We start from the raw sequence: 21058 nt of genomic DNA, 5'->3' as shown, positions 1-21058 counted from the left end.
GAAAAGCAATGTGCCCTTGGGAGGTTGGTAAGTCAACAACCACTATGCAGACTACGTACGAAGGTGCCTAGGCACCTCCATTCGTAGTTGTGAAGAAGCAGACAAAAATCTCCACTTCATGAAGCTGGGCGGGCCGTAGCAATAAAGAGGGTGCCTGTCACCTGAACAGCTAGCTGGACACACACATGCGTACACAGACACAGTAAGATCATCCCACGGAGGCCCATAAAAGGGGGAGCCGAAGGAAGTCGAGTGGCAAAGGAAGAGAGAGAATCAGAAACACAGTACAGGAAGGGTAAGGTATGGCTGCTAACGGCAGTACACGCGCGCCGTGGCTAGGCATGGGCTTGCTGGCCCTCTTCTTGATCCTCTGCTTGGTCGGGTCTGCAGCAGCGCGCGAGTCCAAGCAGCAGGTCTCTGAGGCCCTGCAGCACAAAGGTAACTAACTATCAAGTCTCACTCATTGTACATCCTCACAGCTCTGCTCTCCTGACGTTGATCAATGCCCCTCTCCATGAAAGTTTTTTTTGTATTGTTGCCTTCTGATTCTCATAATGCACTTTGACGTCGCTTGACAATGTGGCGCTCTCTTCCCTCCGATCCATACTTCACGCCTACTTGCTTGCAAGTTGCAATCATCTTCCAATTCCGGCTGATGAAGTCCGCACTTGGAAAACGCAATGCAGCTCATCTTCTCTCTCGGACTGACTAAACTTTCACCTTTGAATATGAAGGGCCCTGCAATATCACTTCACATGAACGTTGTCAAATGTACCAGCAAGCGCCAATTGGCAGGATGAGTGTTGCACGACGTATGTGGCGTCATGTTACCGAGATTCGAATTTCGGATGAAGCCCGATTACAATTGTTTCAAAAGTCGTGCATTACATTTCAAAAACATTGATGCACTATGATTAATATAATTATAGTAAAAAAGAGACTAATGCGTGCTCTTTGGACCACCTCCTGGAGAGCCATCGTCACCTAGGATAATGTAGGGCTTAGCTAGATCAATTATGTCATAGTGTATTGGGTCCTCCTTTTGATCATTTTAAAAGAAGCATTAATTGGTATAGGGTATATGCGCATTTCCAAGTCACCTACCACCATAGAGCACTTGAGGAGAAACCCTCTTCATAGAACCATAGTGAGCCATTCACAATAATATGAATGCTATTTGATCCACCTCTTATAGAGCCATAGCCACTTTGGATAATACAAAAAAATTTAAATCTACTGATAGTTGTGTAGCAATTACGCAGTAGTGTTTGATTGCTTCAAAGATGTATTTAAGAACTGTGATTACAAGGAGATCCTCCCTTTGTTGATTTTAACTCAACACCACTTGGTATGGGATAAATGCAGATGCTCAAGCGAATTACTATTACAAACCACCTGTGCAAAAACCGCCGGTCTATAAGCCACCTATGGAGAAACCTCCAGTCTACAAACAACCTGTGGAGAAACCACCAGTGTACAAACCTCCAATAGAGAAGCCACCCGTCTACAAACCGCCTGTGGAGAAACCACCGGTCTACAAACCACCTACGGAGAAACCACCGGTCTACAAACCTCCAATGGAGAAACCACCGATCTACAAACCTCCAATGGAGAAGCCACCCGTTTACAAACCACCTGTTTATAAACCCCCCACCTACGAGCCATACCCCAAATTCAAATTCCCCAAATTCAAATTTCCCAAATTCCAATTTCCCAAATTCAAGTTCCCTTTCCCCAAAGAAAAGTATCCTAAATATCCTCCTAAGCCATGAGTGTTGCCTCAGTGAACTACCATCAGATTGTAATAATATGGTCTATATGTCTAGCTTCTTTGCCTAGTTCTTATTATTTATGTTTGTGTAAGTAAAGGCTCATGCCATTGCATTCTTACTTTTCTTATGAGCATCATGAAAAATGTGTGAGCTATGAGTTTACACAAGGGCACCATGACCATGTCAACCATGTTACCTTGTTTTTACTTATTGGCAATACGCAACTAGCTCCAATGTCAATATAGGTGGCTCATCTCAAAGCTTCTTATCTTCAAGTTTTCTATGATGATAGTTAAATATAGGTGGCTCATCTCAAAGCTTCTTATCTTCAAGTTTTCTATGATGATAGTTAGAAGGGATATACTGTATCAAGGGGAAGCTTGAAGGGCAACTCAATTGATAAATATTCAAATGGAATTGTCTTTACAAGCCCTCTATTCCCAAGGCTTTCCTCTAGTCTAGTCCTCTCAAGCATTTGTGTGTATGTGTGTGTGCACATGTAGACATGCACACATGTATGCATACAAGTGTGCACATGTCTAAAAGGTCCTTAACACTTTAATATTGATTACACACCATGTGTTGATACATCAATTAAGTTGTTAGAGAATGAAAAGTTGCCACTAAAAAATACTTCATTATATTTTTATGAAATTATGAAAGCCTATCAATAAGGGTGGGAGGGTTCATGCAAGGAATGTGCCTCAAAACTTGCTAGTAGGGGTGTGATATCTTGTCAATGCTTAGAATAGATGCAAAAGAAAAGGCATGAGATTTTTGTTTGACACCTTCAAGGAAGGAGTCCTAATGTAAGGACTTCTAACATGAGACCTAACATGTGCATAAGCATCTCCATGGCTTAATCCACATTCGCACCCCTCATGACATATGCTTAATATGTACTTGCACTTGGCTCTCACTCCCTCTACTAACTAAAGAACATACAACTTTACTTGTGATAGCACTTATCTATTTCATTAATAATGTTAAAACTCATGAATAGTTGACCTTTTTTAGTATTCGCAATCCTTTCTAGTGTCATACACAATTTATCTTGTTTGTGTGGTCTTCTCAAGTCTTCAAACAACTCATGATAACAATTAGTATTTTTAAAGCCCTTGAAATATTTTGAATATTTGGCAATCAAACTCATCACCATCTACACCTATTGAGTTAGAAAAGAAATATGTTATGAGATGCCTCCTCTATAACACTAGAAGAATCACTGAGTAGTCAAACAAAACCACTAGTTTCCATGTTCATCACCATCCAATCGCCCATAAGGAAACAATGGACTTAGTTGAGCATGGGATTTTTTGTCCTATTTCGCAAGGGAGTGATGAATCACCCTAATAGTAGTCCAACACCCATCTAAGAAGACTTACTTCATAATAAATCAAAGATAAGCATAGGTAACACTACATCTAGCTTAATAGTGGTTTTTCCTTCTAAACTTCCATGGCAATTAGGACCAATGCTCAAACATGCTCTATTCCTTTAAAATAGTTTTAGCTTAGGCTTTATCCAACTAGAGGGGATCATAATCTGAAGGCTATGTCTAGTGTTGGAAAAAGCTATCTGACTTATCAAATCTATGCAATCTTAGATATCAATCCTCTAGATTGGAACCTCCCACTTTCCTTAAATTTTTTATCTTTGTTTATGCTAGCACATTGTGAGACATATAACATTAAACTCCTTTTGTTATTGTGTTACACAAGGTTTTTTTGTCAAAAGTTTTTAATCATAAGATAAACATTGAAAAAAATAATGTTTTATAATCAAATAGTTACTACAAAACCGCCACTCCCACAAGAGTGGCCAACACTATCTTGCATAGAATGGGATCTTCTAACCCCACAAGGATAGATATTCTATGATTGCACTCTTTCAACAGCCAAGAGATTTATAAGTTCAGATATCGACTCTCATGTACCTCAAAATCCATCTTGAATTACAGGGGCACTATCATTCGGTCCATTACCCTAACAAGTTTTCGACTAGTCTCAAAAACACTCACAACCCACAAGGTAGAGACCCTCAATCTCGGATGATGAGTTTCTAGCCTTGGATCCTCATGACTCATTAGTGAGGGGATCCCAATGGTCCTTTGCACAATGTTCCTTCCCTCTTCTAGCTATTAGGAGTATAGATTTAGGGCTAGGTATAGCATTCATGGATAAAACCAATCATTTCACAAGTAGTGATTTAATAAATTTCATTGGTGAAAATGGCTCATGAAGTGCATGAACTTACCCTTGAAAATAGTTGCTACTATCATAGTTCTTTCTTTTCTTGCATCTCTCTTTAGCTATATTTTAGCTAGACTATATTTGGATACTACATCTATTTTAGTTATTATTTGCTTTGTGTACTTTGGTTTACCCTAGGCTCGTTTTGTAATGAGCGGGATACATGGAAACTAGGGGTTAGACACCTAGTTGGTCACATTGACCGGGGTATATAAGGTGTAAAAGACTCGGTGTAGGATATCCAAATATTATCAAGAATTGACTCTTCAGTCTTTCTTCTTCTTCTTTTTCTCTTTCTCTCTCTTTAGCTCATTCTTCTCTCTCCTCTCAATTTCATCAATTACAAGTGGTATTAGAGCATCAGGCTTTGATCCTTTTCTCCTTTCCTCTTTCTCTATCTAGCTCCCTTTTCAAATCTGAAACCCTAGTTACTTAGGTCATAGGTACAGGTACAATAGGTAGGACTATAATTAGCTATATCTTTCCCTGGAGTAAGCAAGAGCTATGGCTAGAAACCTTGACATATTTGGAGGTAAATGGTTAATTTAGCAGGTTGTCACTCTTTTTCATGCAACTTTTAGGGGTTCCAGGACCAAAGTTGGAGGCTTAGGAGTTACAAGAGGGCAAAACCCTAGTTGCTTTTTGTTATAACCCCTTTCTCTCTCCTCTTACAAGTTGTCATGGGTACTAGCTCCAAGAAACACTAAATATTTTGCTCCATCTTGCCCCAAATCATTAGCTAGCACTAGCAATTCATTCCTTGCACCCCGATCTAGCACTTCATTCCTTGCACCCCTAACTTGAGATCAAGTAGTGCATTGACCAGTGGTTGCCCCTTGTGACCTATAGGACATCCCTCGCAAATTGTGGTGCCATTTTCAATGGCTACTCTTGCTCTCTTTAGCTCCATCAGTAGCTTTCCTAATGCTCATCCAAGATCTGGCCATCCTTGGGCACTCATTCAACACTCTCCTTTCCCCCTTTTGGCACTCCTGCCCCCTAGAAGGTGGACAACAACTAGACAATTTGGACAACCATAGATTATTCATCTAGAGCTATCTTAGCCATTAAAGCTTAGCTCAATCTTCCCCACCTCTAAAATTGCAGCCCTAGGAGCTCCTTCAACCATTCTTGGCGTCACTTACTCGGATTGAAGACATGGAGCTTAGCATGTAGGGATTTCTTGTGGGCAACCATGAAAGCTCCATTTGAAGATTTCTATTCTTGAAGATAAAGCTCGTGAACAAGCATATGAGTCTCAACCATTAGAGGAAGTATAAAATCTTTGAAGGATTCATCCATTGGAGTGCTCTTATCAACTAGGCTTACTTGATGGAGAACTTGGCATCATGGTGGATCATGCTTCATCCATTTACTCTAAACACTAAAGAGGTATGCCAATCCAATCTTAATCTCTCATTTTAATCCACTTGTTGAGTTAATGCCTTTTGTTGGATAGATAATAGTTGCATATACCCTCTTAGTTGAATCTTTCATTGTATGCATATTACCTATCTAAAATCAATGACCCATTAGCCTTCCAATGCACCATGATTAACTCTCCATCATTTGTTCTTGTTGACATTAACTCTTATTTGATCATGTATGTCTTGGATTACTCCCAAGTGCATAATAAGCCATTATAAAAAGGTAAGTAGTAGTAGCCAGAGAGTCATTGTACTGCCAAGGTAAGCCCTACCTCCAAGCTCTTGTTTAATCCCTAAATCTCATGAAAAAACCCAATACTTATTTTCCAATGCACCTCATGTTGTTGCTTAGTTAAAAATGTATGTTATGTATACTTCGATTGAGAGAAAATAGCGATGATAAGCAAGGTGGTAAGCCAAAAGAGATGTGACCCTCCCTTAACACTTAAGACCTTGAAGGGGTGCATAACTCAGCCCCCATTTGCCCACTTCCTAGTGATCTGGAGTCTAATACTTGTGAGAGTAAATATGCTGAAAATAGATATTGTACTGCATCACCCTTGTATGGTTCAAGTGGTTAAAAGTTCATTCTCCCATATGTTGTGAAGGAACAGAAAGAAAAAGGCCTATGCCTTAAATGTGGTGATATGTACATAGTCGACCATGCTTTAAAATTCCATTACAAGATAGCCAAGGTCAAATTTCATGATTCCGAGGATGGGTTTCCCTTTGAGCTAGGGAGTTCCCATGCTCTTGATTTGACCCCACTCGACTACCATCTCCCTTTCCTCCATCTCTTTGCATGCTTGGATTGGTTCTAGGAGCTCCAATACCCTACACATTCAAGGCAATATTAATGGAAATCATGTGTTTATTGTTGTGGGTAATGGGAGTACAGAAAATTTTGTCAATAAATCAGCTCAGTTGAAATGTACCCCAATGTAATTATAGCATCCCCTAAAAGTTCAAGTAGCAAATGGTGATAAAGAAATCAGCACATATGTATGTTCCAAAGTCCCACTATTCTTGGTTGAGAATTATGTGGCATTAGTTGACTTGATCGCATTAGACATGGGCCCCATTGATGTTATCTTGGGTTGTGACTAGTTGAAACAATTGGAGAAAAGTGCTATAGACTTCTCTAAGCTCTACATAGAGTTTACGATGCATGGACAACTCATCCGCTTAGAGGAAGTTCATGATAAGGCTAATTTTCAGCTTATCGTAGCAAAGCAACTCAAACAAAAGTTTAAAAAATGCTCACATATCTTTGTCTTACACTTGAATAAGGAAAATTCAGATTAGCTCTCCAAAGTATCTAAGGATTCAGCTTTGCAAGATTTACTTGAGAAGTATAGTGATTTATTTCAGATGCCTACAGCCCTCCCCTTAAGAGGCAAGTGGACCACCCACTTGATTTAGAGCCCTATTCCAAGCCAATGAACAAGCCACCTTATAGACTCTCTAAGTGTGGACATGAAGAAGTTGCAAAACAAATCAAAGAGTTACTTGAGATGGATTTTATTGAATCAAGTTCTTCCCCTTCTGCATCTCTCGTCTTGTTAGTCAAGAAGAAAGATGGCTCTTTTCACATGTGCATTGACTACAAGGACTTGAACAAAATCACAGTTAAGCACCAGTACCCCATCCCATGGATTGATGACTTGTTGGATGAGTTGAAAGGGGCATGCTTCTTCACTAAGATTGTTATGTGCTTTGGCTACCATTAGATACACATGAGGGAAAGTGATGAGATCAAAACATATTTTAGGATAAATCATGGGATTTATCATTTTTTGGTGATGCCTTTTAAGTTTACTAATGTCTCCACCACATTTCAGAGCCTCATGATTAAAATCCTCCACCCTTTCTTGTTCAAGTTTGTGCTCATTTTCTTTGATGACATTCTCGTTTATAGCAAGTCACAAGAGGAACACTTGGCACATGTCAAAAGTGTGTTTGATATCGTGAGAGAGCAAATTTGGCTCTTTACTAAGGAAAGAAAGTGTATCTTCATGTAGACATCAGTTGAGTACTTGGGATATATTGTTAGTAAAAGTGGTATACAAGCTAACCCCGAGAAGGTGGTATACAAGGTGCAATGTATAAAGGATTGGCCCACATCATCCACACTACTTGATTACATGGTTTCCTTGGTTTCTCTTCATTTTATAGTTGCTTCATTAAGCATTATGCCACCACTGTAGCACCTTTGACTGATTGGTTAAAGAATAAATCATTCTTTTGGGATGCTACTGCTGTTGAAGGAGATGCTTACTTAAGTCCCCATCCTCGTATGCCCTAATTTCTCCAAGGAGTTTACCATCTAGTGTGATGCTAGTGGCTAACGTATAGGTGTTGTATTGCTACAAGAGCATGGTGTGATTACTTTTGAGAGCCCTAAGCTTGATGACAAGAAGATGTAAATGGATATTTATAACCAAGAAATGTTATCCATTCTTCAGGCTATTAAGAAATGGCACCATTATCTATATGACATTTGTTTTAGAGTAAAGAGTGACCATCAAGTTCTCCAATACTTCCCAACATAGTCTACTTTGACTCCTAAGCAAAGGAGATGGGTGGAAACCTTGCAAAACTATGATTTTAATATCTTTGATACTCGGGGCAAAGATAACATCATGGCTCATTCACTCTCACAGATGTGGGCATGCAGAGTATCTTCCATTTTAGAGTTGCATAGTAATTGGATTGAGGAAGTTCGATAAGCTTATTTGTTGGATGAGGACTTCAACCACATATTTTAGAAATTATAGCATGGGATAATGGCTAAAAATCCCCAATATCAACTCAAAAATGGCCTTATTTGGTCCCATGGCAAGATTGTCATCCCCCACACTTCTCCCTTCACACAGAAGATCATGGAAGAGATGTATTCTTGCCCCATTGCTGGTCACTTGGGTGTTTTCAAAACATGTGATAGGATTTCCAAGAGCTTTCACTAGAAAGGCTTATGGAGGGATACCAATGATATTGTGATCAAATGTGTTTGTTAACCCCAACACAAAGAAATCAAAAAGGAAAGAAAAAAGACGCAAGGCAAAGGCGGAAAAAAGGTAGCTCGACTAAAGAAAGAAGAGGAGAAAAGGCCAGAAGTGCAAGGGCAACCTTAAAAGTCCAAGGCAAATGCAAAAGGGGAAAGGTGCATTTTAAAATACAAAGGCGCGCCCTGAGATCTTGTAAAAGAGTGCCAGGCAGTGGAAAATCCGGAAAGCCAAAACAAAAGATAAAGACAAAGGCCAAGGCAAAGAGAAACGAAAGACAAAGGCACACGAGAAAAAGCGCAAGTCAAACTATTGTAAAAGAGTGCAAGCGCGTCATAAGTTGAAAAGTGAATGAGAAGCTCATTCTTGTGTGTGGCCAAAAGTAGCTCTCCTCTTCTTCTTCTTCTTCTTCTTCTTGTTCTTGCTTGCTTGAGCTTGTGCTTGAGAGAGGGAGTGTGTGTGAGTGTGAGGGAGTGAGTGTGTGAGGGTGAGGGACCGAGGAGGAGAAGCTCTCCATCTTCTCCTCTCTTCTCCTCTCCTCTTCTCTTCTCTTCTCTTGTCTTGCTCGCGGCAATGGAGCTTGGAGCATGGAGCTTGAGGATGGAGCTTGCTTGAAGGTTGCACTTGGATCGTGGAGCTACCAAAGTGCGCGGGAGAGGAGGTAACTCGAACGGCATGGAGGTAAGCTCACTACACTCGTAGATATTGATGGCACGTCGGCTATGTGAGAGGTAGCCATTAGTGCTCGGCTTGGAATGCTTGAAACAATAAGCGGTCCGTGGGTCTTGGCGGTTGAGCGAAAGCTCCCACAGTGTTTCATGCTAGCAAAACAAAACAACATGCTCAGACTTGCGAGCCTCTTATAACCCCTACCTATTCCTAAAGGAAAATGGATATATATCACCATGGACTTCATTACTAGCCTCCCCATTACCAAGAAAGGATGGAACAATATATTTGTGGTAGTTGATCGCCTCACCAAGCCTGCCCACTTTATTCCTACTAAGACCCTATACATTGCCTCTCAAGTGACCACTCAATTTATGAGTATGCATTCAAGTCGCATGGATTACTACAAGTCATAGTGTATGATCATGATGCCAAGTTCATGAGCAACTTTTGGCAAGTAGTTTTTACATCTATGGGCACCAAGCTTACTCCATCCATTGCATACCATCCACAGACAAATGGCCAGATAGAAAGGGTAAATAAATGACTTGAGATGTACCTACGACACTTATGCCTTGATGTACAACATAGTTGGGATAAGTGGCTCCACTTGGTTGAATTTGCATATAAGAACTCCACCCACTCTAGCATTGGGGTTTCTCCTTTTGAGTTATTATATGGATATAAGGTTCCCCTTTGTATGATCTTATTCAAAGACCCTTAGAGTAAAGCCAAGTTGGCAGCCATCATTGGCCACTTGGGGACACTTCCCATCATCTCCAACACTTGTACTAGCATTCCAATCTCTTCAGGGCTGAAGGCGCCATCAGCATGGGTATATAGATCTGGTTTTCAACATGCTCAAAACCTCCAGCAATCGCTCCTCTTCATTTGACATAATCGTTGTGCTCCAAACTTTTCATCCAATACTTAACATTGAGCATTGAAGTGTAGTATCACACTTGGGGCCGATATACATTCAACTTCAAGTCTTAAATACACAATATTTAGATCTGTAATAAATAGGGTAGCACCTGCTCTCTTGAGATTGATACTCATATGATAACTATTTGGATGTATCTTGATGTTGGATGTGGAGCCCCAAAAGAAACACCAAGGAAATAGGATTTCTACTGCAAGAAAATCTATCTTGTATCATCAACAACTATCTTTTTCATATTTTATATGGTCTCAACAAAGAAAACAATACCAGGAACAAAAATCTTCATGCAACTTCAAAGAAACAATTCTCCCACATCTTTATCTTTAACAAAAACCATAATTCTCTTCATGTTCTTCAAAGAATTCATTGATAAGCATTGAAAACACAAAATAATACTCCACTTTGAATGACAAGATATCACATATGATTCATCTTCAAAGATTCCATAGCTTTCTCTCAAAATCTCTCATAGATAGATACATTGTTTGGCATAAAATTGGCTATCTCTGACTCATTCTCTCTCTCTCTCTCTCTCTCTCTCTCTCTCTCTCTCTCTCTCTCTCTCTCTATTAATAATACATCATCTCCTCACTAAAATACTCAATAATCACTCATAATAATCCTTCTTTGGTCGGGGATGCCCCTTCCAAAAGGTGTGTCTGTGATGGACCTAAAAACCGGCCGGCACTGGCTCATGCACTAGCCAGGCCTCGTCACTACGCAAAGACAACCCCTCGGCCTCGCGGCCAGGAGCGTCTATCAAAATCTCTGCCTTCCTAAACATTGCGTTTGTAATACGTTGTACTCCAACTGATCCTAACCCAATATTACTCCTCAGAGGGAGTCCCTTTCACATAGCCGAAAGGCTCGAATCACATACACATGGGGTTCCTCCTACGGCTGAATGCCGTCAACCCTTTGCGACTCTCCTACACCTTGGGGATTGGCCCCTCAGTGCGTCGCTCAACATTTAGACATTCCGCACAAAAGTCGCTCAAGGTACCAAATAAGCATGTCCAGGAATGTACCATTTCTTCCTCACGTACTTTCCCCTTTGGGACCCGCGTCTAGCCTACAGCATGGATACCTCACTACCTCTCATCGTAGGTCAGGTTCTAATAAACCAATTGCAATGCATGTCGAGGAGCTGATCACTGATACTTTTTAAATTCTTTTCATGCTCTATGCATTTGGTGGATGCCTAGTGCTCAAACATTTAGCAAAACAGTATTGTGCACAAGTGCAAAACCATTCTTTTAATGATTTTCAACTACCGTTCGTGCATCGTTGCATGGGCTTAGCACCGAGGTGATCCTCGTGCTACTAAGCTCTTAATTTTAATTATCATCCGTCCTAAATGCTATGCATAGAAATCAGCAACTTTCCCATCATCTCACACGGCATTTAGACATATTTCAACTTCTCTACCCTTCCCCGTTTAAATAATGCATCGTTGGATAGGTTTATAGGGCATTTTGCCATCATTTTATGTATAAAAAGTGGAAAAACCCACACTAGCACAAGAAGGTGGGGTTGAACTGAGGCAAATCCTCATGCTTCAATCCCCACAAACATTCACAAACATTGCTCTTATTTATCCTTATTTTTTGAAACCCAAAATATATTTTTTCCCTATTTTTTAGGGTTTTTCCACCCTTTTCTTGTATTTTTCCTTATTTTTCTGCATTATTTAATTACTGAAAATTAAGAACAGATTAGGGGCTATGGCCCTTAGTTCCTTCTTGCAGAAAAATGAAAGTTTAGTTGATGTTCCTATTTACTTTCCCATTTTTATGCCAAAAAACCATCATTTTCCCTTGATTTTTCATGTTTTTCATGTTTTAATGTATTATTTTGAACCACAAGATGCATATTTTTCTGATTCTTTGATTATGACCAGCAAGAACTCATGGAAAACAGCAACATGAACAATTTTTAGCCCACATGAACAACATTTCATCAATCAAGAGCTATAGAATCTCAAATTTCCTTTGAAAATTTTAAATTACCGCTTATTTGCGTGTTTCGGGTTTCATGTCCATGGCTGCAAATTTGGAAATTAGCAGCACTTCATGTCCAGCACAATCACCAATCACCATTTCCAGCCTGTGGAGCAATCCGATCCATGCCGGACAAGCCTCCACCATTCTTTCTTCTTCCTTCTTCTTCCCACATGAACTTGCCTTTAGAAGAGAGAGAGGGAGGAGAGAGAAATACTGAAATCAGAGATCTTCAAAGAGAGCATCATTGCGCGAGCGAAGAGCGGCGAAATGACCAGCATCCAGGAGGGAATGAGGGGCAATGATAATTGACATGGGTTGCATTGAGGCTGGAGATCACCATCAAGAGCATGGAGCGCAAATTTCGGACGTGATGGCGCCTTCATCCTCCTCACGTTTTTTCCATCTCTCTCCTCAAAAGTTTCATGCTACATTTTAATTTTGGGCTCCCAAGGGTCATGCCCATTTTGGCCGAACTTTGGTCCACCTTTTCAAATCTTGCCCACTTTGTGGCTATTTCCCCGTTCGGACTCGGAATTGAGCTCTGAAAAATCCTGGGCGTCCGGCTTAGCATCCTGCATTGGCCAGTAACTCTTGCCAACCCGCACGATTGTCTGAAAAATTATGAAAAATCAACAAGTGTCGCTCGGGTGCCTTTAAAGCACTTTGGCACTTAAAATCGTCCTAGATCGAGCCGCCGCCTTTGACGGTGAATATTTTTCCCTTGATATTCATAATTTTTAGCTATTTTTAAGCACTTTTCAGGACCTAAATTCCGCTCTCATTGGCGACCACGGGATAGGGCGACTCAGCCCGTCGAATCCACGAACATATCTGCACATAAACAACCAAAGAAGCATCAAACTGATACAAAACAAACATATAATAAAACTCAGCACAATGCTCCCCCTCCCCTTGGACAGAACCAAGGCATGACATCCACAAGAAATAGGCCTAGCATCATCTAATAGAAGATCCGAAGTGAGTCACGAACCAGCTGCTCCAACACAGCCAAACTAAAAAGAACCTATCAAAGAGGTTGCCCTAAGTGGTAGTCTGCACTATTTACCAACTAAAGACAACACAACTAGGAGCTCCTACAAGGCGAGGACTCCTATAGCCTGATCAAAGAGTATTTTCTTTCAGTACATGTCTTCTTTTAGGGTTCGTATTGGATGAACATACTTGGGCATGTAAAAAGGAGGGAGCTGAGCGTAGTGACCCAAGGAGAACAGGGCATCGGCCTCAGGACCTGTCTCGGCACCCAAGAACCTACCAAACCCTCGCAAGGCGACACTTAATCCTTTTTTAACGCTCACTTTTATTTTCGCTCCAACCTTCCTTGTTTTGTCATTTTTTTTCCAGCAAGAAGCCGCCCCTAGGAAGACAAGGTATCGGCCCCGGGTCTGATTCGTCCCCAGGAACCTACCAGGCCTTCGCAAGGCAATGATCAACTGCTTATATATTTTCATTTCTTTTCTTTTCTTTGATAGGGGTTAGAACCCCTTTTTACACACCTTCGTATTTATATTCATCTTTTAGGATGTACAGAGTTTCTGGACATCATCATTATTATCTTCTGGCAGGCTTCTCTAACTGCCTCACTACTAACAAGAACACCTAGAACGGCTGCTTAGCAGGCTAGCAGAACAGGACCACTAGGACTTCCTTCTAAAACAGGTCTTTCGATGCCTGACAATGTCTTTACAGGAGGCAATGACTACTCCGACCTCCCTCAAACATACTCAACCTAAACCTGGGACTTCATGCCTTGGTTGCCGGTCCCCAACAAAAATGTATCCCCTTGACAAGTACAAATACACATATAACAGGAAAGAAAGGTACTCGTAAAGGAGAGATATCACCTGGATTGGCCACAAGAAGCTTCCATCGATGCCGCGACAAAGGCTCCCTCCAAGCTTGCCTTCAAACCTGTCTAGCACAGTACTTAAAACAAAAACCCAATTAAACGCACCCGCACTAGGCAGGGAAATGGCCCTCTTGGCCTAATGAAATGAAACACTTCACTACAAAACTGAATCGGCCCTCTTGGCCTAATGAAATCCAACAATACTACGCATAACATCCTCCTGGAAACAACCATGATAGACATCAAAGCATACCATTCCCAGGGGAACAGGGCTTGTAGCCCTATACTAAGTGCATTAAATTATAACCTATCCCTCCTGCATATATCGCAAGAGGTGTTCGCATCACATGTCGTCGAATCTGTCTATGGGTCCAAGATAATAAAGGCAGATGAGTCTCGCTTACCCTCTGCATCACCCAAATTAACCATCGTCTGCCAAAGAGGGCATGTTCAGAAAGCATACCCCACAAATGACCAGGTCCTGTCTCACCATCAATAGATATATCGGGACAAGGGCCACAATTAAAGAAGAGGTCTTCCTCATACGCAAAATTAGCCAAAGAATCGGCAAACTGATTCCAATTCCGTGGAATCAGCTGAAAAGACACTCTATCGAATTCGTCTAGCAGGGCTATGGCAGTATGATGGTACATACAAAGGATGGGGTTTCGTACCATGTATGTCCCATTGAGTTGATTTAAAACCAACTGAGAGTCCCCTTTCACCAACAACTGGCGGATACCACCCTTCTTTGCAATATTCAAACCCATAATCAGAGCTTTGTATTCTGCCATATTATTGGTAAAATTCACCCCGAGATAAGCAGCTAACTTCATGATAATGCGTCGTCGGGGGTCTCGGATGACAACTCCTACACTTCCTTTTTTGGATGGACCCCTGGACGCCCCATCAAAGTACAAGGTGTAGGTCCATAAAGGGTTTACATATCCCGCCATTCGGAACTCTACTCGTAATTATGGTAATCAAAATTCAGCATATTCAACGGGTGGACTGTAGGTTCCATCCCTCCATCGTCATTGAATTCAACAGGGATGCTCGTCAAAATTTGTAGGCAGTGATGGCAGAAGACCTTGATCTCCCAAATAAATGTCCCGCCTTCTTGCTCAGTCACCTTGTATCCTTTGCTCCACCAAATGAGCTTTCCCTGATGATACCTCTGTTCTAAATATGGGTGTTCTAAATAAGGGATCAGACGACCCATCAACCTCTATCACGATTTCCTTGCAGATATTTGATCGATCTCTCCTAGACCTGCAAGGCAGTCATAGTATTAGTGCAATCAGAAATAATAAGGTTTAATCTTATTAAGATTAACCTTATTTTTAAATTCTATCCCCTCAAGGTCAGCTAACAAGACTGTGGATTTATTCTTTCCTATCCTAACGATCCTATAGGGCCCATCCCATTTGGGTTCTAGCTTGCCTGGGAATAATTCACGTCGTGCATCATAATACAGAACAAGCTGTCCTTTCTTGAAGGTGTATTTCTTGGCTTTGAGGTCGTGTAGCTGCTTCATTCGGCGCTTCGCCACTTCTTGGTGCAATAAGCTCTGCAACTTAAGCTCATCTAAATGTGCCAGTGTCATCAAGCGCTCAAAAAGTGCGTCTTCATCGCTCAAAGAATGATTGATGGCAAACCGAATAGTCGGCAGCTCAATTTCTAAAGGCAAGACACACTCCTCCCCATATACTAACTTGAACGGGGTATGGCCAGTGGCTCATTTGAAAGTCGTATTGTAAGCCCACACTGCCACGTATAACTTTTTATCCCAATCCCATTTCTTTTCCGATACAATTTTGGACAAGATGCCCACAAGCTGCTTGTTGGTGCTTTCAACTTGCCCATTAGCTTGCGGATTATATGGGGTTGTCTTGTTATGCTTGATTTGCCACATCTCTGTCAAACCTTTAATCACCTTATTCAGGAAATGGGTTCCGCGGTCCGACACTAATTCTTTCGGCGGACCAAACCGGCATATTATCTACTCTAAAAGGAAACTAGCAGTTTCTTTAGTATCATCTTTCCTTGTTGCACGTGCTTCTGACCACTTTGTGAAGTAGTCAGTTTCTACAATGATGTACCTCTTTTGTGTAGTCGACGACGGAGTAATAGGACCCACAAAGTCTATTCCCTACTTCTCAAATGGAAGTATCGCCATAATAGGGGTGAGTGGTCGTTTCCTATTCTCTCGACTATCATGTCGTTGGCAAATATCACATCTCTTAACATACGCAAACGCATCTTGGAAGATGGCAGGCCACCAATAACCTGCTCTTAAAGCCTTTTGTGCTGTAAGCCATCCAGCAAAATGGCCACCGCAAGCAGAATCATGGCACTCTTCCAAAATGAATGGCACCTCGTCAGGCATCACACACCGGCGATAGATGTCATCAACCCCTTGCCGATATAATGTACCTGCGATCAAGGTAAACTTTAATGCTTGCTGCTTAATTTTCCTTTTCTCAGCCTTAGATAATTCGGATCCCGCCTCTCCCATCGATAAATAATGCGTTATTGCAGCATACCAGGAGGGGATAGATGCCGTATCTATTTTAAATAACAACTCCATGTCACTACCTTCAGCCACAGATTCTTTCGGCTCCCCAAAGTCCACAAGACATTCCACGATGCCTTGCAACCTTGGTAGCTTACTCTTGATTTCATAATCAAATTCCTGCAAAGTGATCAACCACTTTGCTAGACGATCAGGCGGTTGTAGCTTATTCATCAATAATCGAAGTCCCTCCGCCTTCGTATAAAGCACGACTTTCTCATAGAGAATGTAATGCCTGAATTTCTTGGTCCCAAAGACCATCGCTAGACACAATTTCTCCATGTAAGTATAATTGATTTCGGATACCCCTAGCTTCCGACTAGCAAAAGCAATCGGGTGGTACCACTTCTCTTCCCAAATTTGGGCTAAACAATAGCTAATACTATACATGGTGGCTGCTGAAAATATATAAAACACCTCACCTCTTTTAGGTGCTTTTAAAACGGGCGCTCTTGCTAGCTCTTGTTTCACATCCTCGAATGCTACCTTACAAGGGTCACCCCATACAAACGAACAGCTAAAGGACAATAAATTTGTAAGTGGCAACGTTCTTTCTGCTAAGGCGTTGATGAATCTACGATAGTAACCAACCGAAGACAGAAAGCTATGAACCTCTTTCGGAGTGCGTGGTGGACCCATGGCAACTATAACTTTGACCTTCTCGGGGTCTGTCGCAATTCCTACCGAACTGACCACATGACCCAGCAATAGCCCATAAGGTACTCCAAAAACACACTTCCGTGGGTTTAAGGCGATGCAGAATTGTCTACAGCGCTCAAAGCATTTTCTTAAAATGCTCAACTGCCTCTCTCTCATGGTGGCAGCCCCTAAGTCATCAATAAACACCTTCAACTCTTCAGGGGATATGTCACCGAATGTCTTATCTGCTGTTCGTTGCCACGAACCAGGCGCATTGCATAATCCAAAGGCCATCACATGGTATGCAAAAGTACCAAATACAGTGATAAAAGTTGTTTTCAACTTGTCCTCTTCTACAATTGCCATTTGGTTGTATCCTGCAAAGCAATCCATAAACGAATATATCTCCCTACCCGCTAATTGATCCAAAATCTGGTCAATAAATGGCAACGGGTAGTATTCCTTAACTGTCTGCTTATTTAGCTCCCTAAAGTCTACACATAATTGGATTTGATTATTCTTCTTCTTTCTTATCACAACCGGCAAACACCATTCCGTGTGTTGCACAGGAAAAATCAAACCCGCTTTTCGAAGCTTCTGTAGCCCTTCAAACAGCCCGTCCCTCAGTTCGAAAGGCATACGCCTTACTTTCTGCCGTAAGGACGACTGCTCTCTTTCAACGGAATTGTATGAACATCAAGACTAGGAGGAATGCCTCTCAACTCATCATAACTCCAGGCAAAGATATCACGGAATTCCTGGATCAAGGCCACATAGTCCTCCCTTTCTGCTGAGCTGAGCATAGAACCTAATTTGATTGGCCGCGAATCATCAGGTATGAACATCAAGACTAGGAGGAATGCCTCTCAACTCATCATAACTCCAGGCAAAGATATCACGGAATTCCTGGATCAAGGCCACATAGTCCTCCCTTTCTGCTGAGCTGAGCATAGAACCTAATTTGATTGGCCGCGAATCATCAGGCGTACCAAGGTCTAGCTCGATAACATCTGCATCTCATACGATCTTGGCCCTCTATCGGCTTGTTCAAAGTGATCTGATAGATGTCTTCTGTGGTGGATCCCTCTTTGGATTCATCACTCGATGATGTCTCAGTGGCAGATAAATCTTCTAATGTCTCCAATTCTGTAGAAGATAGAGGAGCTCTCTCACTCTGCGGTGGGGACTCAGGATAAGCATCAACTACCACACGCTGGGCACCTTTGCCGAATATTAGTCGACCGGCAGGTATATCTACTTGGCAATCTGCTTGCAAGATCCAAGGTCGTCCGAGTTATACTTGGTAACTTGGCCGCCCTGCAAAACGAATCACCCTAAAGTCCAACATGCATTCTACATTTGCAACAGTGACATGGACCTTAGTAATGCAACCTTCCGGCTGTCTCAAACTATCATCTGCCATTCTGAGAATTGTGGAGGTATCTTTCTGGATCGCAAGACCCAACCTTTCCATCAGTTCAGAACTCATAATGTTAACAGATGATCCCGTGTCGACAATGGCATAATCTACTAATATCCCATCGACATAGGCTGCAACCCTTGGGCAATGCTTCTCAGCATGCTCGAACCAGTCATCACCTACTCGTGCAATACCCAAAGGTTCTACGATATACCCGGTACGTAGGATCTTTCTAAATTCCTTGCGTACTCTTGGGGAAAGCTTAATAAGCTGTAAAAAATTCACATCCGGCTTGACTTCGCAAAGAGAGCTCGCCAAATCGAATTCATGATAGTTCGATAGAGCTCGCATTTCATGCCAAACCATCCGCTCTTTAGGTCATTGAACTGGCTTCATTGCCTCTTTCTTAACTTTCACCTTCTTCTTTGATGGTTCCTTATCGCCTTTACTTTCTACGGGCTTCAAAGGTCCCCCTTCCATGGCAGGATCCAAAACTTGCGTTCCTTTGTCGCCTTGTTTAGGGTTTCCTTCGACAGGCTTATCCTTGTCAGCTTCTCTACCCTTTTGACCTCTTGTAAGAACAACTCACAGATTAGAGGTTTCAGCATCATTAACGCATACAGCCTCAATCAAACTAACCCCACTACCACTTGGTAGCTCCTCCACTGTAGTCTTTGGTTGTTGAAGTATTTGTTTAGGCCCATCTTCTCGTTGGGAATCACTTCCTTGGGCACGATGATTAACATGCCCTGGTTGCCGACTACCTCGCTGGAGGGAACTGATCTTACTCCAGCAAGTAGTTGCTAAATGGCTAGATTTTCCACAAATGTCGCACTTAACATTCGGGCAATTCCTTGGATAGTGCTGCCCACCACACCATTTGCAGCTAAACCTCGAAGGTGCACCCTCCTCTGGGTATCTACTTCCTATCAAATTTTGTTGTTTTTTAAGGAAGTTGATATCAAGAGCTATTTGTCGATACTGCTCTGTAATCATATCGGTATAATGCTTCATCATGTCCTTAACCTCGCCAAGAACATTGGAAGAACTCGACTCATAGCCTTGGTCATTACCATGTCGTTCCATCGGCCTAACAATTCGATTAGGCACTGCTTGTTGAGCCACAGGCATGGTGTTAGAATTGACCGCCTGGCCTCCACCACTTGGAGCCATTTGACTGCCCGTAGGCATCGACATGCTAGGGGGAGCTGGTAATAAAGGGACATTCTGCATCATGTTCCCTCTCCCATTAGGGTTAGCCATTGCTATTCCTTGGCCACTACTGCCATTGGCCATTGCCATATTGTTTCCCAATACTAAACCCATGTTCAAATTGCCTCAAGAAGCATAGGCTGCTTGTAGTCGGGATTCCACCTCTTGTGCTCGTGTAATGGAAGTATCTATATCCCCCAAGGGAACACTACTCAACTACAATTGGATATTAAAGTCCAAACCATGAAGGAAATATTGCAATTGGGCAGCTGCGGGGATAGGAATAGAGGTGTCCAACTTACGGAAAACATCTTTTATCTTCTTCGCATAAGCACGAATATCCTCGTGTGGTTCTTGGCGGGTCACGTTGAGTACACGCAACCAATATTGCCCACCCCTTTCAGGGGCAAACTCCCTTCGAAAAGCTCCATCAAATGCATCAATGTTCAATATGGTTCTGGCTTCTAAACCATGATACCATATAGCGGCTCTTCCTTTGAGAGTCATATTGAAGAACATCATTAAATGTCCTTCTTCTTGGATGCGGCAATTAAACATCAGCTTTTGAAACTCCCTAATGTGGAGTTCCGCATCTTCCTCAACTAACCCATTAAAAATGGGTAGCGGGTAACCTAGAGCCGGCAAATCCGTCGTTCTTGCTGGAATTGCAATAGGTTGCGCCATGACAAGGATTGGATTTGCACTAGGAATAGGGGACGGTGGGGTTACACCTCCTGTACTTGACGTGGACTGGCTTATAGAAGGAAGGGGAGCACTAGAGCTTCTGCCTTCTCCTAACTTACTGCTTGTGGCCCCAAGACCACTAGATCCACTCCCTCGTAAGGGTTCAGCACCGCTACGCTTAGGGAAATATCTCATAAAAATTTTAGCACGTCGCCTAGCTCTTTCGTCTCTTTCTTGCTTTTGGATTTCTGCTAGACGATGCTTATCAATAAATAACGGATCAATCTCAGTATCCTTTGGCATAAACTGCTAGTTGGTCCCTAGACAACCAGGATTCGAGGACCGCCACTTTTAAGCGGCTTCCGGCAGACGCACCACTGATGGACCTAAAAACGGGCCGGCACTGGCTCATGCACTAGTCGGGCCTCGTCAATATGTACAAGACAACCCCTCGGCCTCGCGGCCAGGAGCGTCTATCAAAATCTCTGCCTTCCTAAACATTGCGTTTGTAATACGTTGTACTCCAACTGATCCTAACCCAATATTACTCCTCAGAGGGAGTCCCTTTCACATAGCCGAAAGGCTCGAAT

At 42.1% G+C, this 21058-nt stretch overlaps 1 protein-coding gene across 1 annotated transcript; it reads left to right on the top strand.

Moving 5' to 3' along the window:
- The first annotated feature begins 241 nt into the window (after nucleotides 1–241).
- Nucleotides 242–2042, top strand: LOC148037823 (uncharacterized). The gene is made up of 2 exons (XM_087676780.1): nucleotides 242–438; nucleotides 1366–2042. Exons 1-2 carry the CDS (start codon nucleotides 303–305, stop codon nucleotides 1770–1772), a joined length of 543 nt encoding a protein of 180 aa, XP_087532906.1. The 5' UTR covers nucleotides 242–302; the 3' UTR covers nucleotides 1773–2042.
- Nucleotides 2043–21058: the final 19016 nt, after the last annotated feature.

Source organism: Lygodium microphyllum, chromosome 4 (assembly GCF_053477565.2).
Source record: "Lygodium microphyllum isolate KBCC chromosome 4, Lygodium_microphyllum_v1.1.10, whole genome shotgun sequence".
NCBI classification, from domain to species: Eukaryota; Viridiplantae; Streptophyta; class Polypodiopsida; order Schizaeales; family Lygodiaceae; genus Lygodium; species Lygodium microphyllum.
This window is presented reverse-complemented; position numbering and strand designations above follow the sequence as displayed.